Below are 19,115 nucleotides of genomic sequence, written 5' to 3' on the forward strand. Positions count from 1 at the left end.
TAGCGTATAGTGAAATGAATTCAGTAGTACAATACTTTGCATTCCACTGTTAACTGCATTCCTTTTGGTGTGAAACACCTTCTGTAATATATATTGTGTCAATTGGAAACAATCATCCAGCACTTTATAGTTTGTAAAATTTGATATGTGCTAATATCGTAATTTTCCTGGGATCATATTAATGTATAACAGAGGTAAGATTCTATGTAAATAAGCCCAATGTGGTTGTCCTTTGAGAAGCCTTCATGAAAGTGTTTAACTACAATGACTTTTTTCACTCCTTTGTGGCAGCATTATTACTGTATGAATGTCTGTAACGTGACTTGCAAAAAGTGGCTAGTAGTGTATCAAGGCACTTTTTTCTTTATTCTTAAATGTTTCTGTTAAACATCCTCTTGTTCTTCAATTGATCCTCGTGACATGATAGCCCATTAATTCTGGCTGTCTTGGATCCACACATTAGGCCTGTAATTGTTGTTGCACAGACATAAGCTTATATACAGTTTATGTGGCTCCCCTGACAAGGGCTATGGATTGTTTGTAATTTCTCAAGCAATAGAAAATTAAATGGCTCTGATTAACAACATGTGTGAGTTTTAGATTTTGTTCCTTTGAAATCTTCTGAAATATAGGCTGCCTAATTACCTTCTATTCTCTTTTGGGCTCTTAGGCTAAAAATAAAAATAAATCACACCCTCACACTACAAAATACTCTACCTGAAGAAACATTGTGGGTTCGAGTAGCACACTGATGATGCATATGATACAGTACGATGATGTATAGACCAACATGATGTCACAGGGGACATATTGTCCAATCAGAAAAGGGACATACGGACAGGGGATGTACACATACAGTATACACATGGACAGTGTATCAATTACGTATTATACTTATTACACACAAAGTCATATATTGGAGCACCACTTAATAAAAATAATAAAAAAACGTATTCGCCCATTCGTCAGCAGAAAACTAGCCTACTTATATCAGCTTTAAGAGATAAACGTACATCACGCCAGAAAAAATAAACAAATTTGATCCTAATACCCCAGACACCTGTATCAGATCAGATGTAACGATGATAAAGGCACTCTGTTCCATTGTTTGTGGATATGTCCCAAAATAAAGGAGTTTTGGGAGGAGGTTAGAAAGGAGTTACAACGGATACTACTTATTAATATTGAGCTAGACCCAAAACTCTTCTTATTAGGCCTTTACCCGATTGGCCATAAGATAAAAAATTGCGAGATAACATTTTTGGACCTTGGGTTCCTACAAGCCAAAAGGGTTATCGCCCTTTCATGGAAAAAGACAGGGAAACCTAGTATCGCTAAGTGGTTTAAGGAACTGTCTTTATGCCTTCCTTTAGAAAGAATTACTTATACACTCTCAAAAATAAACAACAGTTATTTGAGAAAATATGGGGAAGTTTTATTCAGTATGTCAAGGGTAATGACCTTTCCTACCTGATGGTGGAACCAGGAGTGGGGTGACTGTGTTTTTTTTGTTTTGTTTTCCCTCTACGTTCATTCATTTGTCTGGCCTGATGTGATGTTGATGTGATGTACGTGCTCTTTGTGTTATAATTATTCTGTATTCTTTGGGGTTTTGTTTTTGTGTTTTTTTTTTTTTTTTTTTTTTTGCTTTTATTGTGATGTGTTTATTGGTTTGAATGTATAAATGGAAAAATAAAAATAAACATATTGTTTAAAAAAAAAAGAGATAAACATATGCAGATATGAACTCCTGCATGAATCGGTGTCGTTGCACATTCATGTCAATGGATTGTGTTGCATGTGCCACCAGAACAGAACTCTGGTCAACTTTTATATGGTGTTGCACGTGTGCATTGAGAAACAGAGCTTTGCAGCGACATAGAAAAAGAGAATGAATATGTCGTGCTGGATATGATGAAAGGTTGTCTGCGTTGAAAAAGGGACCCAAAGTCAGTCTTGCTTGCTTGTGCTGTTTTGCCAGCGGGGGACAAAGTGTACTACTTTTGAGGGTATTTTGACCGGAATAGCTATGAATAGTTGAAGACGTGTGCGTCTTCAACAGAGTGACTTTAGGCTGGATGAGGTTGCCCAGTGGTGTGTTCTAGAATTATTTTGTGGGCATACTATAATGTATGGTCCGCAGACATTCCTGTGGCCAGCGCATACTCAAGTGCATAATGCATATCAAATAATGCTACTTTTCACAAGGGCATACGCTTTTTCAGATTTTTATCTTCACAGCATACTACGTATATCTCGGATCACGGTAGAACACACCACTAAGGTTGCCCCCGGTGACATTTAGAACAGGAGGAATACATCCTGTTGGGCGCATGCCCCTCTGGTAATGCATTACGTTGTACCAGATTGCATTATCAAAGTACTTACTTGGAGGCTAGTGGAGTCTATGATGTCATAATGATGATATCAGGGATCTGATCTCATCATGACACTGACAGTCAGATTCAGATATATTGTGGATTTATAGATATCTGACTGCACATCACTCCCTCTGGTCTGGTCCGCAGCAATGAACACTCCAAGTTTGATGTCAATCGGTCAGATGGTTCTTGAGATATGTGGGAGACACAGACACATGGATATACAGAGATTCCATGCATTTATTAGATAGATTTATACATTGTTTCAATCTGTATGGTAGAGTAGAGTAATACAATATACAGTAACTAATACATTTACAGTGGTTAGTTAGAGGTGGACGGTGGTCTCCCTACTTTCCCACTGAGAAAGACCCTGATGTTAGGTAGGACATGTGTTGCTATGCAGCACCCATCATTTCCACCATGCTATGAAGTTGGGAAGCGCATGGGGAAAGTGGTAAGCATTCTTTCACACACACATGCACGCACACGCACACACACATATTAATTTATTCACTCAGTACTTGGTCTGGAATACATTTGAACAAATGTCTTCAATGGGGCGTGGCATGAAGGTGGTCAGCCTGTGGTACTGCTGAGGTGTTATGGAAGCCCAGGTTTGCTTTGAATAATAGAGGCCTTAAACTCATCTGTGTGGTTGAGTCTGGTGTCTCTCATCTTCCTCTTGACAATACAACACAGATTCTCTGTGGGGTTCAGGTCAGGCCAGTTGGCTGGTCAGTAAAGCCCACCTTGGTCAGTAGGCCTACACCAGTTACAACTTAGTTTTGGGCAGGTGCCAAGTGCTTCTGGCTAAAGGAAATCATCATCTCCATAAAGCTTGTCAACCAACGGAAGCATAAAGTAAAATCCCCGGGTGGATGTGTTGACAATGAACTTGATAAAACGCAGCGTGGAGCAAAACCAACACACCTCAGCAGTACCACAGGCTGACCACCTTCATGCCACAGCCCACTGATGAAGAAATGTGTTAAAAAGTGTTCCATACCAAGTACTGAGTGCATAAATTAACATTTCAGAAGTTTACATTTCTGTATTGTAAATCCTTGGTCACGTGTAATATTGTGATATTTTCAGATATAGATTTTTGATTTTCATGAGCTGTATGCCATAAAAAAAAATCTAAATTTAAACAAAAAAAGGTTTTGAATATTTCACTGCATGCACAATTAATGCATCTAGTAGAGAGTAGCCTATATGAACGTTTTAAAAATGTAATTATATTATAGAAGAAAATGTACTTTTACACAATATATTTAGATGGATCTGTAGATGCATACTTGTTAATCAATTGAAGACATCTGTCTTCTGTCAGATTTTGACTTGACTCATTTTGCCTTGGACAACGACGGTTACTATGGACGCTTTGCATGTTAAACAGGATAGACATTAAACTACTTCCGGGTTACGCGAGTAAACACGCTTCCACGTGAATCGTCAAAGTGAGTTATCTTCTTGCATTACAAATGATCCGATGGATTTATTCAATGTGTTCGAAAATACTATCCAGGCCGACTGACTGTTTAGCCATACGTGTGCACATTTTACCTTGTTCGTAGTGCCTGCTGTCGCATGCCACTATCAGCTGTAGATAACGTGGCTAACAGCTAACATGGTTAACGAGCAGGGTGCTCTGACTGCACAATGCACTTATATAGTTGTTAGTTTTACTCCCAAATGACACTTTCTCTTATTAAAACATTTTATAGGCCAAGATCGAGCTGAAACATAACAAAACAATTCAAATTGAAGCATTACATATTTTTTTCCACAATTGAAGCCTTTACATACAATAGTGTTGTAATAGTGCTAACCGGATAGAGTGTCTGCACTGTCTGGTGTGCCAATTCTTACCCCCCAAATATTGCCCAGGTTTCCTGAACAGTGCACCTCTGCCCAGATTTAAGTTCTCAGGTGCCCAGTGCCACTCTTCTGGTTACCTTCCATGTGGTCCTAACAGTTGCCTCTAATGCGAATTACAGGTTGTGAGTGAGGATTCAGTTGAGTGGCAAGCTACAACAAGATGACACCACGCTGTATTACTATTACATGACGCTGAAGTGTATTTAACTAGAGAATATAGGACTGATCACTGGAGATAGGAATCAAAAATATAGAATAATAGAAAGGGAGAAAGTTAAACAGTAAGCCCACTATTTTAGATACATTTATATCGTGTGTGTGTGTGTGTGTGTGTGTGTGTGTGTGTGTGTGTGTGTGTGTGTGTGTGTGTGTGTGTGTGTGTGTGTGTGTGTGTGTGTGTGGTAAAGTACACAACAGGTGCTTGTTTTGGTCATATGGTGTCCTGAATAAGCAAAATGGCCCTGTCATCAGAAGTATATCTGTGATTACACAGATGAGTGTGTATTAGTCAAAGTACAAACAGATAAAGTTTAAAGAAGTCAAGCAATAAATGTACCATAATAGCTATTCTTGGTACTAATATAACAGACACTATTAAATTCATGTTTGATTTCAGACGGATTCTGATGAGGACTTGATCTTTGTGCCAAAGAGACCTACAACATTTACCATTGACCAGGTATGTACAGTACCAGTTAAAATACATGTGCTGTTTTTGTTTCAAGCCACCACACGCAATTGAGGACAATTCTTATGATCTATTAATTATGTATTATAATTTTAGCATGTTGAATATTATTCGTATAGAAAGTGTCAATGTACTCCTATGATAAATGTGTGTATACTGTACAATTTTAACACTGTTTCACATGTCAATCTATTGCAGGAAAAGCGACTGGCTCTGCAGAAAGACATTGATCAGGAGTCCCAGCCCAGAAAACCAGCCAAACATTTGGTTTGTTTCTGCTATTGTCTCTCTCTTTCTCTCTCTTTCTTTCTCTTTCTCTCTCTCTCTCTCTCTCTCTCTCTCTCTCTCTCTCTCTCTCTCTCTCTCTCACACACACAGACACACACATTATTGTAGTGCTACATTTGAAGACACGTTATTTAGATAACCTTTAACCTGAACCTTAAACTAACTCAAATTATAAAGCTAACCCTAAAACAGACTCTTGAAAAGTAATAGAATTTTCCTCAGCTTTCTATCAATCAATCAATCAATCAACTTTTATTTACAGACTTCAAGGTCCATTAAAAACAAACAACCACATAAAAACAAAATACATACACAAAGTGCAAAGAGAACACCCCTAGTACATAAACAACACAGCTATAACAAAAGGCACTCATACCAGTGTTTCCAAAACGGAGACTGATACCTGGTAGCACTGAGGCAAGGGTTAGTCAGCAGCATGATAATAGAGTTTTGAGACTCATCCAGACGGACCATAAATTTGTACATCAGGTTTCTCAGAAGTGCATGAAACGTATTGACACCCATATTACAGAACAGCTCACTTGCACTGCTCCACCTAGGTTTTCTCATTAATATTCGCATGCAGTCATTATAAGCAACCTGCAGTTTATACATGCTAGCCTTCCTGAACTTGACCCACAGGGGTGCAGTATACAGAGGTGTACAGTATGCCCTGAATAGGTTTGCCTTCACTTCATTTGAACAAGAGTGAAATTTCCTCCCCAGCATGTTAGCTTGAGCATATAATATACGACGTTGTCTATATAGATCGTCATCATCAGTCAATTGGTCTGTTATGACATGTCCCAAGTACTTTGCTTTGCTACACACCGATAGCACTTGCCCTGATAGATAAAAAGAAGGAAAGGAAAGGTCCTTATCCCCCCTCGTTCTGCAGGTCATTACAACACTCTTTTTGGCATTATACTTTACATCAAAAGCTACTCCATATTCAGAACAAACATTTAGCAGCTGCTGAAACCCAGCACTGCTGGGAGAAAGTATAGCTAGATCATCTGCATACATGAGATGGTTCACTAGGGTGTTCCCAATCATACAGCCAGTTTTGCAGTTATTTAACTGAACATAGAGGTCATTCATATATAAATTAAATAGGGCTGGTGATAATAGCCCCCCCTGGCGAACCCCATTGCCAACAGAAAAGGGAGCCGAGACCCCATTTCCCCATCTGACCTGCATACTCTGGTTAGCATACCAATATGCCAGGATGCGGATAATGCTGCTAGGCACACCCCTTTCTCTTAACTTTAAAAACAGTTTCTGATGATTCACCCGGTCAAAGGCCCGGGAAGCATCTATAAAACCCACTAGAACAGAGGAATTCTGGCTTCTATATTTTTCAACAGCTTCTTTCAGAGCATAAATACATAAATCAGTCCCATGCTTGGCCTTAAACCCAAACTGATTATCTGTGGAGCCAAAGTATGAACTCAGTCGATCTAATAGGACTCTTTCTAGTACCTTGGACATAACACTGGCTAGAGCTATTGGTCTATAGTTGTCCAAGCTCCCCACCTTGCCCGCTTTGTCTTTAATGACAGGCACCAGAGTGACAGACAACATGGAGTGTGGCAGCAGGCCATGGGTCATGAGCCCAGTAAAACATATGGCAAGCAGAACAGCAACCTTAGGACTGGCATGTTTAAGGTGCTCCGCAGTGATTTTATCAGAGCCGCTAGCCTTGTTACCAGCTAGCTGTTCTATTGCTTTGTGAACCTCACTAGCTGTAACACCAACAGCATCACAACTAATGTTGCCCATATTAAAGGGGTCACTCTTTACACAGTTAAATGTAGTAGAGTAATGCTCCCTCCACAGCTCTGCTATATTGCCCTCCCCAGAGACACCATCTATGTTGCAGGGTAATGTAGAATTACTCCTGCTCATTGCTCTCACCTCCTTCCAGAACCCAGTAACATTATGGTTAAGGAGCTTATCAGCCATAGAGTCTGCTCTCATATCCTTGTGGACGACAAGGTTCTCACAAAGATTGCAGCACACACGGTTTCTGCAGCCTTGATGACCATTCATCCATTAATTTAGCCCAATATTCTTTTCTGCACTTTGTTTTCCAACAGGCATGCCAAAGGATGGTTGCTTTGGAGATGAAAAAGGAGGTTGCTGTCGCTAACTCTGATGGACAGACTGAAAAGATGGAGAAGAAAGAGAAGCGAAGAAAAGCCACCCAGCCTGAGAGGGAAGTCATCTCCAACACTGAGGAGAGCGAAGGAGGAGTGAAGGAGGAAAGAAAAAAGAAGAAGAATGCTGAGGTGAAAATAGAGGAGACTTCAAACCAGGATAGAGGTGCTAAAACAGAGAAGATGATGACACACAATGAAACTGCAAAGGATACCTATAATCACGATGTGAAGGACATTCATGGATTTGGTCAAGAAACCAGCAAAAAGATGAAAAAGGCATTGGCAAAAGTTGAGGAGAATGGAGGTAAGATTGCACACTCTGTAAAGGAGGAAGTAGCTGAGGGAAAAAAGCAGAAAATGAAAAACAAGTCTGTACAGTCTGAACGTCCAGTAGAATATATCAAGGTGGAGGATGGAGAAAAGGACACTGAGGAGAATGGAGGTAAGATTGCACTCTCTGTAAAGGAGGAAGTAGATGAGGGGAAAAAGCAGAAAATGAAAAACAAGTCTGTACAGTCTGAACGTCCAGTAGAATATATCAAGGTGGAGGATGGAGAAAAGGTCGGAGCAGAGGTGGAAGTCCAGAAGAAAGTGAAGAAGAAGGTGCACGATGGACACATTGTCAAGGATATGAACGGCAATGGTCAAGAAACCAGCAAAAAGAAGAAAAAAACATATAGTGCCAAAGTTGAAGCTGAAGAGAATGGAGGCAAGGTTGTATGCACCTCTGTAAAGGAGGAAGGAAGTGAGGGGAAGGAACAGAGAAAAAAGAAGAAAATGAAAAACAAGTCGGTACAGTCTGAACCTCCAGTGGAAAATATCAAGGTGGAGCATGGAGAAGAAGTGGAAGCAGAGAAGGAAGTCCTGAAGAAAGCAAAGAAGAAGAAGAAAAAGAAGGGGCAGATCGTGGCTTTGGCTGAAGGGACAAAGGAGCTGATGAAAGGCACCAAAAAGGGAAAGAAGAGAAGCTCTGCACTTGCAGAGCTGGACGAAGGTGAGGGGATGAGTGCAAAGAAGAAAAAGATGGTGAAGAAGGAACTGGTTGAGGATGAAAAGGGATTCATAATTCCTAAGGTTGAGGTGGGAGCAGCTGAGGGGGAAACTGTGAAGAAGAAGAAGAAAAGAAGAAAAAAATCAGCCAAGATGGAGGGAGAGGAGCCATTAGAAGAGGCAGAAACACTGGAGGTGAAACACCAGGTCAAGAAGAAGAGAAAGATCAAGAAAGATGAAGCTGCAACACAGGAGGGAGGGGAGTTAGGAGAAAGCCAGCACACCAACAACAGAGACGAGGTAATCGACGGCATGGACCGCAACATTGAGGTGAAGAGAGAGCAGAAGAGTAAGAAGAAAGGACTGAAAGAGAAGAGTGAGAAGAAAGGACTGAAAGAAAAGAGTGAAAAGACAAATAAACCAAAAGAGAAGAGTGAAAAGAAGAAGGGGTCGAAAGAGAAGATAGAAAAGAAGAAGGGGTCGAAAGAGAAGAGTGAAAAGAAGAACGGGTCGAAAGAGAAGAGTGAAAAGAAAGGACTGAAAGAGAAGAAGCGGAAAGCTCCTGTGAGTGCAGAGGAAGAACAGGAGCTGAGCATAGTGGAAGAGGGGGAACCCAAGGCGAAAAGGAAGAAGAAGAGGGGGGCAGTTTTGTCCATCATGGATGAAGAAATGTTGGACCGGTCAACAGAGGTCAGCGGGGAAGACCAGAGTGCAGAATTGCTCACCACTGTGGCAGGCGGCATGAAAGGCAAGAAGAAGAGGAAGAACCTCTCTGGGGTAGAAATCAAGGTAGAGAAAGAGGAAGAAGCACAAGAGGTTCATGGGAAGAAGAGCTTGATCAAAGTGGAACAGTGTGACAGTGAAAAGCAGCAAGGTCAAGAGGTGAGTGCATAGGCTCAAAGGTCTTGCTGGTTTTGCTGTAAAGTATTATAAACCCTGATTAAATAAGTGCTAAATCATTAAAAAAGTATTGTCCCTTGTTGCTGTGTTGTGTCCCAGGTGGCCTCCCATACGGATGTGGTCTTTCTGTCCAAGAAGAATGGAAATAAAGATGAGGTGACCATCAACCAGGTATATTTCTACACCTCTGTCATTATCATATAATCATATATGCTACAGTTGCTACGTTCTTTGTTGTTCTGACCATGTAGTTCTAGTCAGTTCACCTAAATATGTCCTTATAGCTAAAACAAGGGATATATACGTATATATAGCAACTTTTAAAAAAATGCTACCATGACCAAGTTATAACATACTGTAGTAACTAACCCTAACCCTTGTTTGATGTAGCAAAGAAGATTGGCTCTACAGATGGAGGTTGATAAGGCATCTCAACCTCCAACAGGACCCACGGTCAGTCCATTAAGACTACATTTAAGCCTTGGAAGTGGAATGACAATATACAATCAATGTGACTTTTTTTCTAAGCTGTAAACAATTAACAGTTGCCATGAATATTCTCGCCTTTGTGAACATCTGGTTATTATGACATCTAGCAACAATATAGACGGTTGAAACTAATCTGTACATAATTTCTAATCTAATATACATGTCTGTCTTTGTTCAACAGGGCTTGGGCCAATGGGCCAGTGCTCAATTTGACAGCTCCGATCAGCAGCAGAAGTTCCTCCGGTTAATGGGCGGCTTTAAGAAAGGTGCCCAACCTGCTGGTTCAATAGCAGGGCGGGCAAATATGGCACTGGGTAAAGACGCACAGGATCGTTTGCAACATGCGCTCCAGGGACAATTTGAACAAGCCCAATCACGGCGCATGGACTTTAATAACAAGGGGTCAGGACTAGGGTTTGCAGCACCGTCCAACAAGAAGTTCGCTATCGACGTTGATGCACGTCGATCCGTCCGCTTTGATGATTGAAAGGATCCTTTGAGACTTGGAACAGATGGAACTTGAATTATAGTCCATGGGCCAGACGGGTTGTCGGTATCAAAAAGGTGTCAAAGGTTACCATGCATTTTTGAAAAGCTCTATATCTGTAGATTATATTTTGGTATGATAACCCTTTCTTAGACACAGCTAAATTGGTGTTATCAGCTGCTGGAGTTGGTGTCCCATTAACTTTACATTACGGGGAAAAAAAGCAAAAGAATAATCTGCTTTTAGTAGCATAAGAGGGGTCAAACTAGGGGTTTGTCATGATGGGCTATAAATGGCCTCAGAAAACGATGCACGTATGGGTGTGCATTCATGTTAGTCAGAGGCATTAGGGTTTTATTTCTCGTGCTAATCAGTCTAAAAGCGCCAAATTTTGCACAGATGTAGCCCAGGGTATGCTCTAATGATTTAGCTAGGGCGCCCGAGTCTGTGACCTTCGGGGTCGCCACAGCTCCAGAAAAACAATGGTTTAGTGATGAAAAGTGATGAGTCATCACTTTTCAGAGTTTTGTGGATGTTTTCTGGAGCCCGAAGGTCACCGACTCGGGCGCCCTAGCTAAATCATTAGAGCATGCCCTGGGCTACATCTGTGCAAAATTTGGCGCTTTTAGACTGATTAGCATGAGAAATAAAACCCCAAGGCCTCCGACTAACATGAATGCACACCCATACATGCATCGTCTTCTGAGGCCATTTATAGCCCAAGGAATGTTTTTTGTGCAAAACAGATGCTTGCAATGGATTCGGCATCATGAAAACCCCCTAGTTTGACCCCTCTTATGCTACTAAAAGCAGATAATCTTTTTTACCTTTTTTCCTGTAATGTAATGTTAATGGGACACCAACTCTAGAGGCTGATAACACCAATTTAGCTGTGTCTAAGAAAGGGTTATCATACCAAAATATAATCTACAGATATAGAGCTTTTCAAAAATGCATGGTAACCTTTGCCACCTTTTGATACCGACAACCCGTCTGGCCCATGGACTATTATGTTTCTGTATCTGTATAGCTTTTTAAATGCTTTTATAGTGAAACCTTCCCAAGCTCACTTATTTTCTCAATTCAGATAATGTACATTTCACAACTGAGATTCTGTTTATAAATCTTGAGCATCGTTGAATACCAGTAAATACTATGTACAGTTTTGCTGTCAAAGTAGGAATGTAAAGTTTGTAAACTCATTTTGTTCTATTAGTAAACAACTACCTGAACAAGAGTAATACGATTACAGTTGTAAACATAACACAACCATGGCATTGTTTTATCAATGTATTTTTAAAAGATTCAGGACAAAATAGATGTTGATCACATTGATGGTTACTTTATTTCACTTGTATAATGGACAAAAACAATGTGTCTACTTGTTGCATGATTTTGCACTCATTGGTCTTGGAAAAAAGAAAGGACATGTTTGACCATTGAATGTTCTTTAACATGCCGATAAGATTGAACAAAAAGCTCCTTTAAAAATTACATTCACCTATTGTAATAAAGTATGAGCCTTTCTCAGACAATTCCTCTGATTACCCACTTCAATTACTTAGAACTCAGGCACAGATAGGGAAAAACATGAAATGATTCACTTGTCTGACAATTTCTACCATGTTTATCAAACCAACCACATGGCCCTTGTTCACAAAACGTGTTCGCCATCTCGATGACTTGTAGCCCCCCAGCCCACAGCATTTCTAGTCTTTCTTTATAGCCACAGCAAGTTGCTGCCCATTGCACAGATTTGATAACCGTAGTTTAGTTAACAAAAAGGTTAACTAAGCCTTGTCCTATAATGACTTTATAATGATGTACTTGGCCTACATGTATTGCTTATTCTAGCCCGCCAGGAAGCTGATAAGCTAATGTAAGCCAAATATTGCACCTGTACTAAAAAAAAGAAACCTTCATGCTCTCCTACAGTTTTATTTCCCTGCAGTACGGTATATTTAGAAACAGTTGCAAAATTCACTAATATTTCACGTCATTACAAGTATACCCAGAGACATTGCACAAGGGCAGCAAGTATTAGAATGGTGGCATGAGTACATCTTAACTTTAGATATGCTGGGGCTAAGGTGGTTGGCCTTTTTAAAGGCATTACATCAGGATGCTGCTAGCTCTATGCAAATGGCCCATGCATTAAGAACTGTATACAGAGTTATCAGCCTGATTGAGGATAGGATGAAGCTGTGTGTTCCGTGTGGAAGACTGCTGGAGACATCTCATGCCTGCAGGTACTCTGGCTGTACCCGCGCTACCTTGCGGTACTCTTTGGCATGTGTTCGTGGGCACTGCATCTCACACCAGCTGATGGGAACCATCTGGGCTCCTGTTTTAGAAGGCAAGGAGAAATGGGGACAGTTGGAATGAGAACATGGCTAAACATTTTAGACAGTCACTAATCATTGGAAACTAGTTTATCGTAAAATAATGTATGAATGTTCATGCATAATAGATAATTGGCAAAAATGGAGACCAGTTTAGTCTCCTTTAGGCCTAAATCTATTGAACACAGAAAAGTATGAACAGCAATCTTATGTCCTACAACGTGTTTGAACCACCTTTCAAGATGGATTTCCCACTTCCCACTACATACAATATTACTTGTCAACTAGTAGTGTCCTACCTACCACCAGAATCTATATTTATCAAAGGAAGTGGCTATAATGTCTTCACATACTCACCTAACCCAGATTTGGTTAAATACAATTTGTGTTCATTAAAATAAGCTCTGATTTTTTATGTTGCAAAATCAATCATTCATTTGCAAACATTTAATCACTACATTTACCCATACCTAAAATGAGTATCATGTAACTTTTAGCCTGCACTGTTGCTCTTGTACCACCAGGTGGTGGTAATGTGTTGTTGCAACATTTCCCTCTGTGTGTATGCTGCATGTGACAAATGTGAGGGGGAAAAGGCAACATGCCCCACCTGCTTCACTGTGGGCAATGACTACTCCCAGCTCGTTCTCTGCTGTAGTCAACAGGTAGTTCGACTGCACGTCTCCCAAAGATATCTGGGTGAGGTCAAGGTTCAGCAACATGCGGGCCATAAACAAAAGACAGGCAACAGAGACAAATAACACTGCAATATGTTTTGACTCTTGAAATGTATCTGTCATTGACCCAGCCAGGAGCAGATTAAGGATACCACTTTAGCCAGTACGATGTCCCCTGGTCTGAAGCTTTTGTACGTTTCAACCTGAAAACAACAAAGGGCAAAAGCTTCAGAAAGAAATACATCCGGAAGCAGCTGACAGTAAACAGTCAACACTGAATGATGTGATTGATCAGATGAATTCAGATACAGTACCTTGTCTTTCTCTGTGGCCCGTACATCTTCTTTCCTAAAAAGTCAGAGAGTTAAGCTTAGTTTGAATAAAAATACAAAGATACAAACTAAATCATTCTGTTGCAATACCATAGACCCAGAATAAAATAGAGCAGCATTAAAAGGTTAAAAGATTTTTTTGTTTTGGGGCTTTTATGCCTTTTTAAGAAAGTAGACTGACAGGAAATTTTCCGGATCGGGGATCAAACCGGCGATGCCGTCAGGCATCAATGCCTGTGTGGCTTTGCCTAAGTGATATGCGCCTGACCAGTAGGCCAGGTGGCGCCCCCAGATAGGGTAAGTGATTGTTAAAATAAGTAGCTCATAAGTGAAACACTTGGGAGAATGGCTATTTTGATGAAAAGTAGGTTGTAGCTTGTTGTCTACATTAGGCCTACTTGCCTGAGTTGCCTCCCACAATTTTCAAATAGTTCCGGCACATTTACGCAATACTATATTGCGTAAATGTGTCCTACTGAAAGTCAAATTAGTCGACAAATAAATGACAGCTTTCTTTCTCGGATTTCAGGATGTGTAGTTCCAGACTCGTATTAGGACATTGTGGAATAGTTGTCTGGCTACGCGAGACTAGGCCTACTATAGTAGGAAAGATGTGTTGTTTATGTTTTGCATGGGTGCATCAATGGGAGCAGTTCAATTTATCCATCCTGTTCTGTGGGAGGAAAAATAACCATTATATTTAAAAGGGAGTAGCTAATGTGTGCGTCTACTACCCAGACACTGCCCCTCACCTTATCACACTAACTATTTACTTTCATTTGTGAACGCATCTGAAATTGACAGACTCCTGTTCCATGCTACATATCCCGACCTGATTCCCTGGAACATTTTCCAGGGTTTGTGTGAGAAAAGTATTTCATTGATTGATACAAAGAAAAGAAAAGAAAGAATCAATGACAACTCCAAAGACACGTCTCAACAGAGTAAATTCAGCAACTGGTCCTGCTGGAAGAAGGGATGGGCAGTGTAAACAAATAATGGGCTCTGATGTGGTTTGTGGTTACCTGATAGTGCCTCTGAAGCGGTCCTTCAGTGGTGTGGAGCCTACATAAAGGATATGAACCTTGGCAAACCTGGGGTTAATGCTGGTCACCTGCACAGGAAAGAGGACAGAAAGGCTCAACACTCACAAATACTTTACGATATACAGTAGGTTCAATTTATGCTTGCATGGAGGGTGGGTTAGGGTTACAGTAAGTTGATCATCTGTCAAGGAACAATCTGAATGCGTAGATTCCAGAGAAGTTTAGCTTTTTTACAAAGTGCAACGGCACATTCTGAAATAACATATTTAAAAGTTCTGAAAAATGTGTCAATGGCAATTTGTCTTGGGAGTCAACAAATAATGTAATGTAAAATTCTTTAAACAGTTCTGCATTTCTTCAACATGTCAATGACAACAGTCAGGCGTTATTACCGAAGGCACCCCCAAATTTCTAAAAAATCTTGCAGAAACGGTAGGTTCCTTGCGCGGCCTATGGGCCTTCCTCAGCATTTCAAACTTGAAATGCTGAGGAAGGCCCATAGGCCGAAACTCGTCTGTTTCTCTAAATAGACTGCTGCTGCTGTGCTTATGAATTAAATGAATACAAACATTTTAAAGTCATTATTCAAGAGAGTGCAGATATTCCCTTCATTTTGAGTTCTACTTGAATCTGCACCCAAAGAAACTACAGACCTCTCCACAAGACTCCTGCAGTGAGCGCACCTTCTCCTAATGGTACTGAACCAGATAGGAGTATAATTGTTCTCAGTGATTAAGTTAACACTCAGTGTTAACTTATATTTAATTTGGCTTCTCGGTATGGACGTTTTACAGTTTGTGCATGAATACATTACCCTTACCTTACAGGTGACTATTGCTCCTACATCTGGCAGTAGCTGCGTTTCTGTTTCCCTCACCACTGAGATCACTGGTAGCTGTGCAGGGACGCAGACAGAGAGAAACAAGACATGTACACACAGATGCATGAAAACCTGTTCAGATCATAATGCTTACAAAACGTGGCTATGCATATTTTCATCTGAGGCACTGAACAAACTGATTTGTCCCCGGTCACAGTACACACCCCCAAAGTTGCACAATACTTTCACCCAACACGTTTCATTACAGTTTGCCACCCCAATTAACCCCCCATTCCAACACACCTCCTCTCCTTCGTTTTTCCTCAGCACGTATCCTGCTAGTGAAGAATAGATGTAGCCGTGCCGAAGGTACACGCCTGTGCCGGGTATGCAGTCCTCTGTGCTGCATAGCTTGTCACCTATACAGACAGACGGGAAGGGGTGGGAGTACAAAGGGGGAGACATATTGAGGGGAGATGCTACATTGCTCACGTTTTATTACATAATCATTTTTTGAAGAAAGAAAAAGAGAGAAAGGAGCGCATCTGTTTGGCTGGAGTAAAAATCCACAACTAGGGATGGGACAGGAGGACAATATGAAAATGTCATATCATGATTATTGTGACCAAAGAAATCGCAATTTACAATCGAAATATCCCCAACATCCATTATCCTGGGGCGGAACATTTGCCACAAAAATAGCCGATCGATCGGCTATTTTTTGGCAAAGAGATTTGGTAGAAAGTGAAAAAAGACTGTATCAAGTACCGGTACCGGATATGCAGCTAAAAGGTAAATTGATCCCAGTGCATGACGGAGGACGATTTCACGATAAATTAAATCTCCATGATACGATTATCGTGAGTGTTTTTTTTTATCACGATTAACGATAATATCGCTTATCGCGTCCCATCCCTATCCACAACAAGGTGCTCTTAGGTACAACTGGGTGACACAATTGATGCAAAACAAAAGGATGAGATGAGACCAAGGCACTCTTGTGGAAAAGTTAAAAAGCTTTAAAGACTATTAAATCAATCAATCAAAAATAAATGTATTTATAAAGCACATTTTACACAACCATTAGCTGACCAAAGTGCAATTAAAATTACATCAAGAAAAAAAGTTACAAAAAACCAATAAAAACCTTTCCACAAGAGTGCCTTGGTCAGTGTCATCCTTTTTTGCATAATAGTTTTTTTCTTGCCATTATTTGTGGGGATATTTAAATTTTCCTTTCTTCACTGGATGTGTGTGTGTCCTTGTGTATGATGATTATGTGTTTATCGATTGCTGTAACCTTCCTGTAAAATGCTGCCTGGAGAATGCCACTTCTCAAGTCTATTTAGTTTATGCTATTCTTCTTCACAAGTGATGTTTTTATTATCATCATCACCGTTTGATATGTGGAAATAAAGAAGCAAACAAACATGAAGAACATCCCGACTTTGGTTGTTGCAGTAGCAGCATGTAATATGAAACTTTCTAATGCACTCTGACTCTGCAGGTTTTGTCTATACCATGACTTGTCATAGATCAGTAGAGATCTGACCCCTTTGTTTGCTTTAGAACAGTTATGTTTCTGTGTTATGTCACTTATAATTCTGATTGATCAAAAAGAAAAAGTTGAACTTGGTCAGGTAATCGTGCCCAATATGTAATGTTGAAAACCATAGTTGTACAGTAACAGTAGTACAGTACATCACATGATTAGAAGGCATGAGGGCATGTTTATACAAGGACAGAGACCCACACCCTTTTCCAAATTCCTTTGGCACACATGGTTCTTGACATGTGCTGCACAGAACTTTTGGAGCAATATTACACATATCGAATCACCAGTAGTGATGTGATAGGATTGGATGCCTCCATTCCTGGACACCATGGGTTAAGTTAAATGATATAATATAATGATTATAAGTGTTGTTAGCTCTGATATGCAGTCACATAGCACCACTAACAACAATTATGCGTGAACTAATTTACCTTTGATTAATTGAATACTTTATTAACAGTTTGCAAACTAAGTACTGTAAAAGTACAGTTCTATACAAGGTCTGCTAAAATGATTAACCCCAAGAAAGCAGAAAGCACTAAATGGCATGTTTCCATTGGCAACCTGTGTATTCAATACACTGAACCTTAATGAACAATCATTACAATTTGAATGCATTGGGAAGAACTCATTGTTCCGCAAAACAATTTGCTAGACCACAAATCAGGGAAAGCTCCTGTCTTGTGGGCGAAGAGAGAAACAAAACAAGCAAACAGATCAGGATGAAGCAACTCTTGTTTGCCCAAGGCGATGGGCAGGGCACGTCAAAACTACAACCTGTACCTGTGTGTGTGGAAAGTAAAAGTCAACAAGTAGCACAACAAGCTTGCCAGACTCTACTCACACATTCACTATTTCCCTATCGTGAAATAACGCAACAAACGCCTCGAGCACACACGCATTTAGAAGGGATTGAAGTTTTAGAACCCACACTTGTCTTGTAAACACATGGCAGCTAGCATAAGCTAGTACTAGCTTACTACACAAGTAGACTGAGGTAACAACATGGTCAACATGGAATGAAGCGCAGCTTACAAGTATTCCACATGAACGACCCCTGACAACGACAGCCCCCAAAACACCTCTCAGCTTTGGTATCTGGGTATTATTGAAGATAATAAAGCATATTATTGTGAGACTCACCAGGAACACACAGCTTCATGGGCGACATGTTTTCAAGAAGAGCAGAGAGAGCAGAGCTGAAGGCAATTGGCTGCCATGTCGTTTCCAGCTCGTTTTTTGATTGGCCATTCACACGCTTGGAATATTGACGTCACGTTCATTATGCAATGTTTGTTCAAAGTTGTTCACAGTGTCAGTGGTGGAAAAAGTACTCAAATTATTTTCAATACTGCAATGTAGAAACAATCTGTTACAAGTAAAAGTACTTGAGTAAAAGTATGAAAGTGTTGGCATCAAAATGTACTTAAAGTACAAAAAATAAAAGAACAAAATAGGGCTATATTAAATCAGAATTAAAAGTTTTAACTATTTAACAAAAAAATGTTTATATTTCATTTCATTTGTTTTGTTTAACAAAACATGTCACTTTATATGATCATGGATGGGTGCACTTCTATTTCACTGGATCATACATAAATTATTCAGAAAGGTCAAAAGCAGCGCTGGTTTATAAACCTGCTCCTTTTAATTGCAGCAATATTTGGGTGAGGGTGAACATAGCAATGTCTAACTATAACCACCTCACTCTCTATATTCTTAGTAAAACTGAGTTACAACTCCACTTAGATCACATTTTTCCATTATACACCAAATCCCTTTGCCAAAAATAGCCGATCAACAAGATCATGTTGCGACACGTTGTGAGCTTGCCAGGGTTCAAGTGATTAAATGATTTATTATTATATCTGTAACTACAACTTCTACTATGATTGCATTTCAACATGATTCACCAGTTGTAATCATATAAACCTGTAGTTGTAAAGTAAATATAATAATGATATAATGAATCTTCATGAATGCAGTGCACTAAAGCTATAGTTTCATGTTGGCAGAAACAGAGAAGACACAATGTGCAAAGAAAGGACATTAAAGAAGTAAGGATTCTATGGCT

The 19,115-nt window shown here is 40.0% G+C and overlaps 2 protein-coding genes across 2 annotated transcripts; one reads left to right on the top strand and one right to left on the bottom strand.

The window, feature by feature from the left end:
• The first annotated feature begins 3,810 nt into the window (after window positions 1-3,810).
• Window positions 3,811-10,459, top strand: knop1 (lysine-rich nucleolar protein 1). The gene is made up of 7 exons (XM_080722046.1): window positions 3,811-3,844; window positions 4,882-4,944; window positions 5,152-5,220; window positions 7,341-9,275; window positions 9,393-9,464; window positions 9,684-9,746; window positions 9,964-10,459. The coding sequence occupies exons 4-7, from the start codon at window positions 7,353-7,355 to the stop codon at window positions 10,267-10,269; spliced, it is 2,364 nt and encodes a 787-aa protein (XP_080578172.1). The 5' UTR covers window positions 3,811-3,844; window positions 4,882-4,944; window positions 5,152-5,220; window positions 7,341-7,352; the 3' UTR covers window positions 10,270-10,459.
• A 1,082-nt stretch (window positions 10,460-11,541) lies between these two features.
• exosc1 (exosome component 1) lies at window positions 11,542-18,264 on the bottom strand. The gene is made up of 8 exons (XM_080721011.1): window positions 18,185-18,264; window positions 15,790-15,905; window positions 15,487-15,561; window positions 14,646-14,734; window positions 13,603-13,636; window positions 13,441-13,491; window positions 13,222-13,306; window positions 11,542-12,613 (listed from the first exon to the last, which is right to left on the bottom strand). Exons 1-8 carry the CDS (start codon window positions 18,210-18,212, stop codon window positions 12,507-12,509), a joined length of 585 nt encoding a protein of 194 aa, XP_080577137.1. The 5' UTR covers window positions 18,213-18,264; the 3' UTR covers window positions 11,542-12,506.
• Between the last annotated feature and the right edge of the window lie 851 nt (window positions 18,265-19,115).

This window comes from Nannobrachium achirus, assembly GCF_963921795.1.
Source record: "Nannobrachium achirus genome assembly, chromosome: 3".
Taxonomy (NCBI): Eukaryota; Metazoa; Chordata; class Actinopteri; order Myctophiformes; family Myctophidae; genus Nannobrachium; species Nannobrachium achirus.

Excerpts from the sequence above, each read along its gene's own strand:
- knop1 (XM_080722046.1), top strand. The coding sequence starts at position 7,353 with ATGGTTGCTTTGGAGATGAAAAAGGAGGTTGCTGTCGCTAACTCTGAT. Across the intron at positions 9,465-9,683 it reads ATGAGGTGACCATCAACCAG|CAAAGAAGATTGGCTCTACA; the intron begins GTATATTTCTAC and ends TGTTTGATGTAG. Across the intron at positions 9,747-9,963 it reads AACCTCCAACAGGACCCACG|GGCTTGGGCCAATGGGCCAG; the intron begins GTCAGTCCATTA and ends TTTGTTCAACAG.
- exosc1 (XM_080721011.1), bottom strand. The coding sequence starts at position 18,212 with ATGTCGCCCATGAAGCTGTGTGTTCCTG. Across the intron at positions 15,562-15,789 it reads GGAAAAACGAAGGAGAGGAG|CTACCAGTGATCTCAGTGGT; the intron begins GTGTGTTGGAAT and ends GTCCCTGCACAG. Across the intron at positions 13,492-13,602 it reads GGGCCACAGAGAAAGACAAG|GTTGAAACGTACAAAAGCTT; the intron begins GTACTGTATCTG and ends TGTTGTTTTCAG.